The sequence below is a fragment of the Monopterus albus genome, unplaced genomic scaffold (genome assembly GCF_001952655.1).
Source record: "Monopterus albus unplaced genomic scaffold, M_albus_1.0 scaffold330.1, whole genome shotgun sequence".
In the NCBI taxonomy this organism is placed as follows: domain Eukaryota; kingdom Metazoa; phylum Chordata; class Actinopteri; order Synbranchiformes; family Synbranchidae; genus Monopterus; species Monopterus albus.
Window position 1 is genome coordinate 136,094 of NW_018128210.1, and position 8,301 is coordinate 144,394.

Here is an 8,301-nt window from a genome sequence, read left to right on the forward strand (position 1 = left end):
GCCCGGCCAGGCGCCGCTGGGGGACGGTCATGGCCTTGGCTGTAGCGGCGGTGCTCGGCAGCACATGGTGGACTTTAAAGCAGGCAAGCACCGTGGATAAACAAAACGGAAAAATATTTATGTTGCCTATATAGCCAAAGGCCCAGCACTTCTTTCTGCCTCGGCAACTACTGCGAAATAAACACAATCCAAACTTTTAAAGCTGGAAGAATGCCATCATAAATCATGCGTGAATGTCCTAAAACATCCACTCAGCACCAGAGTTAATATTCAGACACGCCAGAAAAATGAATAGCACGCAGTGCCCTCACGGATCCATCAGCTTCTTTAGCGAAAACTAGTGTCTTCTGAGATAAAACAAGCTATAATGAACTTTTATCCGGTGTCATTAATGTGGGTGGCGAAGCACTGCGTGCACAAATGCAACATGAAGGCACGCTGTGTTGTGATAGAACCTGAAGCATGCACTGGTTTCCAACTGCTTGCTCTTCATTTGATAGACAGCTAATGTCCTCATTTGTAACGTATTTCCCTCGTAATGGAACTGTTGCATCCTCTCCCAGATGGGCAGGTCCTGTCAACACGTCGAACTTCATCCATATCCGAGCTGATAGGCTATTGATAATATTATTACAGTGTGCACCACTCACTGTACCTTACAATCACATTTTGCGACCGAACATCAGTTGACAAACAGCGTTAGAAGATATCACGTCCTGTGGCCGCTGCACTTTCTGGGTAAGTCCACCGAAAACGCCGAAGAGCGACGACTTGAACTTCAAACGCTGAGTTACAGGTTGCCGCCGTAAAGTTAAACGGCATGTTGATAGATATTGCAGTGCCAAAAAGTTGAGTAATATTTTTACAGCCAAAGAGTTGCGAAAAATAATCACTGAAGTTGTTAAAATCGGTACGCCATTCTATCTAATTATTAACCAAAGCAAACGGGCCCACTGCCTTACTTATTACTTGATAATAATACAGGGTGGGAAAACCAAAGCGACTTCTGTAACACACCCATCAATTTCTTTTCTACAGCCGGTCCTCTTTTTAACCTACCCCAAGAAAAAGCTCACCCCCGAGTTCAGTGCCTACGCTCCACTGTGAAAAGTTAGATACGATCCTCCTGAAAACACCGAGGGGGGAAATTAGTCGTTTATCAAAATCATCAACGAGTATTGGCGAAAAATGGGACAAAAAGAACGAAACAAAAAGTGGCCCATACTCCTCGAGATCATCATTTAAAGTTAACAAAGTGGAGAGAGACAGTACAGTTGTGACACAGTCCCAAAAGTCTACCTCCCCTGGGATCTCATTGACAGTCTCTACCTGCTCACTGCTCCGCTGCCTTCAAATGCTGTGGGAGATTTGAGGGGGGAACTTTCGCACCAGAACAACCAAACACTAAGTGCTGTAAGTGGGTGGGAGATTGTCACTTGTGTAGTCTATACTAAAAGTAATCTGCGTCAGTTAACTGTGTTGAAGGTGTTATACGTTATTTTAATACTACCTTCAGAAATACATGGCAGTTAATGTTATAAATAACATTCAAACTATTTCCAGTAAGATTAACTCGAATGATAATCAGCCATCCAAACTGTTTGTTAGAGGCACTAAAGCACTCTTACATGATGGAGAACAAAAGTTTAAAGAGCCCATGAGCTCTTGGGTACCTACCCCAGGGTGCTTCACTGGCCGGCTGATTGTAGGTTAGACCGAGTCAGGTAAAACAGAGTGCCTGTACAGGAACATTCTCAGACATGCAGTACCCTTTGGCCCCGTTTTTTTTTCTACACATCCTCTGGTCACAGTGCAGGCAGCAGGAGGTAAAATATCTACAAAACTGCGTGCAGTTGAAAGGCTCTGCTTTTAAAATGGCACTGGTGTATGTCAGGCAACCTCACATGAGCAGGCACAACTGCCTGGAGATTATGACCATTCAACGAAATCCTTAAACTATCACATAAGACTTTATATTGTTAGGGAAAAAAAGTCAAGAGTTTGCGTGACTTGTATAAACCAAGTCGTTTCTGCACAGAAGTACTAGAACATACGTAGACCTCATTTTTTGAGCTTTAGGTCACATCGAAGATGATAATTCGCCGTTGTACAATGAAGATAAGTAAGAAAACAAGGAAAAGGATGATATTGGCTCTTTAAGTACTAATCCATAAAGAAGTTCCCAGTGGCACATGAAGGCAGCATCGAAAGATGAGGGCGGAGCGGCAGCACGGTACCAGCAGCAGGTAACAGCAATGATCAAAATAAGTGACTGGCTCCCTCTAGTGGCCAAAACCCAACAGAATCAGCAGTCACCTTTTGTGCCCAGCTATAGTGCCAACAAGAAACAAACAAACAAACAAACAAAAACCCTTCAACTGCATTAAAGAAACTCTTCTCCATTTTTATGGCAAGACTTTTATACACATGCCTTTAAAAACGCATCAGTTACACATTTTAAAAATAAAAGTCACCATTTTGGTCACTGTCACAAAGCAAGCCATGTCATATGTTAAGCAATTATATTTACATATATTTTTAATATGTTCTACCCCAGTAGAGCAATTTGTTACAACTCGCTAAACAAACACTACCAGTGATGTTAAAATAAGAATAAAATGTACACAAAATGAGGAGGAGGCTAACTTTAGGCTGTAGGCTCCTACAGTCGATAAAATCATATTTGAAATTACAATTTTTGTAAAATTATCAAAAGTTCTGGATAATACTGTTAAAATGTAGACGTAACATATTACTTTACAATTTTTAAAAGTGATTCCAATTTTTAAAAGAAAAAACATGACTTGGAGTGTTAATGTACTGTATTTTCTAAAGTCACCAAAAATTAGCTGAACACTACTATGAAACTATCCAAAACTCTAAAACATTTAACTACTTTTTTTTCTAAGTGAAACTGAAATTAGAATAAAACAAACAAACATTCTCACACACAAAATTTAAGTGGAGAATGAAATCTGGTAATAGAGACAACATCCTGGAGTGCGTGAGGATTCCCTGTCACATGTCCATGAAATTAACATGTTGAGATCTAAAACAAGAAGTACAACTGTCAGTATGTTTGCTGCAAACCTACATTCAGTTTTTTAATTTACTTTCCTTACTCTGAATGTGCTGCATACATGTTCAGTAACGTCTTACCTGCAGACCTGGTGCAGCTCCCGGGCGTAGCCGCTGTTTTGAGCCTGACTGGGATCCATGTGAGTGTTACCAACCTCGACACTAACAACCTCAGTGTCCTTTGCCTCATCATTGGTAACCTTACCAGGGCACAGAGGAAACCACAGCAAATAATGTGCAAGCCTTCTACTAAGCTGTTACACATTCTCTATTAAATGCGCATATAAAGATACAATTCATGAATGTATGATTATGCAAAATACCTTGCCCAGTCATTCCTGATCAAATTTTGTGTCTTTATAAAAGATGACACTAAATGCCTTCACAAAATCAACACTGTGGAGGTTTACCTGAATTATGGCATCTTCAGGCATTTGCTCAGGTACTAAAATCACAGACTCCTCCTGTTGTCTACACGTGGCTCGATCAACACTGTCCGACACAGACATTGTAATAGATCCACCAAACAACTGGTTAGCTGTCGTGATGCTACTATTGGAGGACAGCATTACTGCAGGGCCTGGCTTCTCTGGAGTCACAGCTGTAACCCGGTAGTTACTGCTTGGAGTCTGCATCACTTCATCAGCAATCCGGAAAACGGTGTCCAAACTAACATCACATTTCTTCTGCTCCTGGTTTTCCTTTTTCTGTAAGTTCTGGTTGTGGTCCCCATGATAGAACATATAGCTGGCCTGAAACAGTGAAATAAAGCTGATGTTTTTTTATTTGCCAATCACAGATTTGTTGTGAAAAGAGTCACTAGTTACATTATTATGATTATCCTTATCCTCATCCTTACATGACAGACTAAATACACTCCAGTTCACCTACCTGATAAAGAGGTGGAGAGAACATCCCTATCTGAAGCCCATTAACTGCCATATGTGGCACCACAGTGTTTGAAGGGTAGTAGTGACAAACTTCAAGCAGAAGGACAGAAGAGAATATTTTGCATTACAAAATACAGAGTTTTGGCTTTGATCCTACTGGAGCTGAAACCTACATGAATTCATAATTTAAAAAAAGAATATTTACACATTTTACAGGTCCTTACTAACTGCATTTTACTAGTTTAACTTTAGTGTTATACTCATGTATAAGTGAAGTAATGTAACAACTTGTTCACTTATATTCCTCACCTGGGGAATAGTAGCCAGACTGATATTGTGCATTATGTGGATTAAAACTGGTGACATTTGGATGTGCATGTGTTCCACTGGCCAGTGGATCCTGCCGAATAGGCACATCATTGGACCGTGAGGCTATTCCAGTGCAGTGATGGCTTAATTCTCGTATCCCTTTGTCTGCAGTAAAGGCAGAAGGAGATGCCGCTGCAACCGGACCCCTTATCGGGTACCACAATGGGGCTGGGGTTCCACTGTGCACTGTTGTGGCCTGAGCTTTATTTGTATAGTAAGGATGAGGTGAATCCTGGTGCTGGGGAATAAGCAGTGAAGAACTGCCTGCAGAAATAAGGCATGGCAACAACCGTTTAGACAGCGATTAATACAATTTAATGCACTTAATTGTGGAATTGCAATTAAATGTTTGATTCAGTTGAAAAGCATTGATTGACAAATTGGGGTTTCAATTTTTTCAGTCATTGACTAGCTTGTTTTTCAAGTATTAGCTATTTATTCACTATTCCACTACAGGGAAACATATGTGACTATTACTATAGGTTTCCGCTATCTAAAGGTACTTCCCTACAGCCATGAGAAGACATGCAGTCACTTGCCTCTTTTTATATTTTTATTTCTGCCATCAACATCCACATAGAATCGATGGCAGCAATTTGGGGTTCGACCGTTCACTTTCAGACCAGCTTGTAGCTTGGCCTTAGTGCTGACCGTGAGTCTCCTCAGACTCGCAACAAGCTCAGGGTGGTTTCGCTTGAAGTTTGGGTTGTAAAAATGGTGGGAAGTCCCACTGTCCCTGGAGCAGAAACTGATGTCTTTAGAACTGGTTTCAGCTTTCCTGAAGCCATACAGATTGAGCTGACGGACAAAGCTGGAGAAGTTAGTGGTTTTGAAGACGTCAGGGTTGTCCGAGGCAGAGGTGCCATAGGGAGACAGGATTTGACTCTCGAAGAGCTGCTTGTCAATGATAATGACCTCACCCTGGCTGTCCCAGTGGATGGCTTTACTGTCCGGGTTGTTGACCAAACGCCACAGTTTGGCAGGGAAATTATTTGGGTTGATGCTGGCAGGGAGTGAACTTTCACCAATGTCCATGTTTCTGTCTGCAGAACTGGAAACACAGGTAACGTGTTAACGTTAATGCTAGTGAATACCACAGGCCACTGGTTCAGAAGTAATATGATCAGATTTCCATTATCAAACCTTCAGGTTGTGTTGTTCAAAACCTTTTAGTAGGAATGGGATAGCTTTCATCCAAAATATCCTGATCCCACCAGAGAGGAGGATTCAGGGTGGATTTCAGGAACAAAATGTAATAATAAGAAGAAAATACAATATGTCCATGCAGATTCTCAGTCATCCAGGTCACAGTAAGCTGGATAAAAAAAACTTTGGGGTTTTAGGTATAAGTTTAGACTCAGATTAGGTTTTCTCTGCTTTTGTGTTCCAGTGCAAGCAAAAGAAATAAACATGAGAATACCAAAGTATTTGTGATTGCAACAATTTTCTGGGAGAAGTGAGACATCTGACAGAACTGCAGGGGTGCCAGTATTTTTGGCCATAACTGTATAATATCATGGACATGGTTAACTTTAATTACTTTAATCTTCTCGTTGCATTCAAGTCACAAGATCTAAAAACGTTAAGTTATTCAGCTAGCATTAGCTAGCAGTACTTAAACGTTAAGGCAAGCTAGCTCACCAAAGAACTGCTCTATATTTGGGTTCTTCTAAGCAAGTAAACACGAGTTAAGGTTTCTTTGAAACCTTTCGATATTGCCTTGTATTATTTTGGGCATGCTATATTTAAAAAATGGTAACCGTACCTGGATCGCCAACGATGACGTGTGCTGTTCTCAAAGCCGTTGGAGCAAACGCCTGATCTGGCGCACATACACTGTGCAGCCAACTGTGGTCATGCCGTCGGACAAGAACACTTTTCAGTACCGGAAATTTAACGGTGTTTTACTTCTGAAATCTGAAAAGGGTTTTGCTTTTTTCAACAGCAGTAGCCTATATTATGAAACTGAAGTTAGGTTGAAGAACCATTAATAAAGGTTTGGAGCACTGTTAAGAGGTTTACACAAAAGTGAAAAGATCCAGATCATTACAAAGGCAGCAGTGCAGAGTATGTTAGCTAGAAGTAAATGTTAAATAATTTATAGATAGTAGGGAAGAGAAGCTACATACTTGTGTATCCAGGAGACATGGGTAAAACTTAGTTTCGATTTTGTTTTGCATAATATTAATAACAATAAAATATTAATAATTTATTTCTATAGCACAGTTCATACAATAGGTGTAACTGTTGTACAGCAAAATAAAAATAAAATAAGATGAGATAAAATAATACATTTCAACTGACAATTTCAAATGGGTTTATTTTAAAATCAATAGGTGTATAAGAAACAATTATTCTGTAATTAGGCAAGCCTAAAAAGAAAAGATTTAAGGTTACGTTTAAAGCACTCCACTGTATCTGAGGCCTTCACCTCACTTGGACGTTCATTCCAGAGTTGCAGGCCAATATGCACATGTGGGATATCATTCCAAGGGCTCTTGGGGGGTCCCTGGTGGCCCAAAGCCCTCAGGCTGGCTATGGTAAAATCAGGATGCCGCTGTAAGCCTATCTCACACAAGACAAACACACTGTAGTGAAGCTGAACTTTAGCAAAGGAAGCAGAAGCTAAAACCAGTTAGGAACAAACCACAACACTATTAAAAACTGTCACACACATGATGCTACAGACCTTATAATGAGGGCAGAATAGATTCTCAACAAACAAACACAAACCACATCAAATCAGTCTGTTAGTACAAATTTCAAAAACCAAAAGAAAAGTAATCATTAATTCCCTTTATTTCTGTTAAAAGGTGAATTTCTCACCAGTGACCATGATGAATAACACCAGATACTTTGACAACATCAGATTTGTAATCAGTGTAAAACCATGTCATTAAGTGAAACCTGTGGACCAACTGGCTTTAACCTCCACTACATCCCTGGTCAGCAGGATGAAGGTGCCCTCTTGCGTTGTGCATCAGGTTCAGATGTCACATGTTCACCTGCTGCGATGTTCACTGCAGGAAGACATGGAAACACTGAGCCTTTGGCAGCATCCGACAGCATCAGTACACAAAGACTGAAACATCTGGAATATCACACTGTGTCTATTTGGTCACAGGAGTCATAGCCTGGAGCACTGATGCTTCGTTCAGGTGGGAAAGGTGGGAGAGAAGAGTTTCCAGGTTACAAACATTCATATCGGCTTTCAGGTTGTTGACAGAACTTGGGGATGTGAGATTTAAGGTTGAAGGTTAGGGACTGTATTTATTATCAAACCCCCAGTCTGTTATATGACTCCTGTTTAGTTACTTTATCCACACAATCAGTTGATTTACATTTCAACCCAAATCTCAGCTGTGTAAAAGTCAATAACCACTGATTTCCTTATTGATTAGGGTCACGATGATCACAGTGTTATAATAGCTCAAACCCCCGTATACCACACACCTCATTGGTACATATAGTAGGGCAAATAAGTATTTGATACATTGTCGATTTTTCAAGTTTTCCCACTTACAAAGAACGGACAGATCTGTAATTTTCATCGTAGGTACACCTCAACTGTGAGAGACAAAACTACAAAAAAAATTCCAGAAAATCACATTGTTAGATTTTTAAATAATTTATTTCCATTTTGTTGCATGAAATAAGTATTTGATACAATAGAAAAATAGAACTTAATATTTGGTACCAAAACCTTTGTTTACAATTACAGAGGTCAGATGTTTCCTGTAGTTCTTGACCAGGTTTGCACACACTGCAGCAGGGATTTTGGCCCACTCCTCCATACAGGTCTTCTCCAGATCTTTCAGGTTTTGGGGCTGTTGCTGGGCAACACGGAGTTTCAGCTCCCTCCATAGGTTTTCTGTTGGGTTCAGGTCTGGAGACTGGCTAGGCCACTCCAGGACCTTGAAATGCTTCTTACGGAGCCACTCCTTAGTTGCCCTGGCTGTGTGTT

General features: G+C 40.5%; 2 protein-coding genes across 3 annotated transcripts in view; both read right to left on the minus strand.

Annotated features, from left to right (window-relative positions):
- rnf43 (ring finger protein 43) overlaps positions 1 to 738 on the minus strand; it is a gene marked incomplete at its 3' end in the record, with an annotated part of 116,986 nt that extends 116,248 nt beyond the window's left edge. The window contains exon 1 of the mRNA XM_020624556.1: positions 65 to 738. The remainder of the gene's footprint in view (positions 1 to 64) is intronic.
- A 1,659-nt stretch (positions 739 to 2,397) lies between these two features.
- hsf5 (heat shock transcription factor family member 5) lies at positions 2,398 to 6,393 on the minus strand. Of its 2 annotated transcripts, XM_020624543.1 has the most exons (8): positions 6,103 to 6,393; positions 5,481 to 5,541; positions 4,877 to 5,388; positions 4,278 to 4,601; positions 3,970 to 4,058; positions 3,489 to 3,830; positions 3,160 to 3,278; positions 2,398 to 3,049 (listed from the first exon to the last, which is right to left on the minus strand). In XM_020624543.1, the coding sequence occupies exons 3-8, from the start codon at positions 5,370 to 5,372 to the stop codon at positions 3,019 to 3,021; spliced, it is 1,401 nt and encodes a 466-aa protein (XP_020480199.1). In that variant the 5' UTR covers positions 5,373 to 5,388; positions 5,481 to 5,541; positions 6,103 to 6,393; the 3' UTR covers positions 2,398 to 3,018. The 2 variants fall into 2 exon arrangements, with proteins under 2 accessions (XP_020480199.1, XP_020480198.1); XM_020624542.1 differs by lacking the exon at positions 5,481 to 5,541 and having other exon boundaries at positions 2,399 to 3,049.
- Positions 6,394 to 8,301: the final 1,908 nt, after the last annotated feature.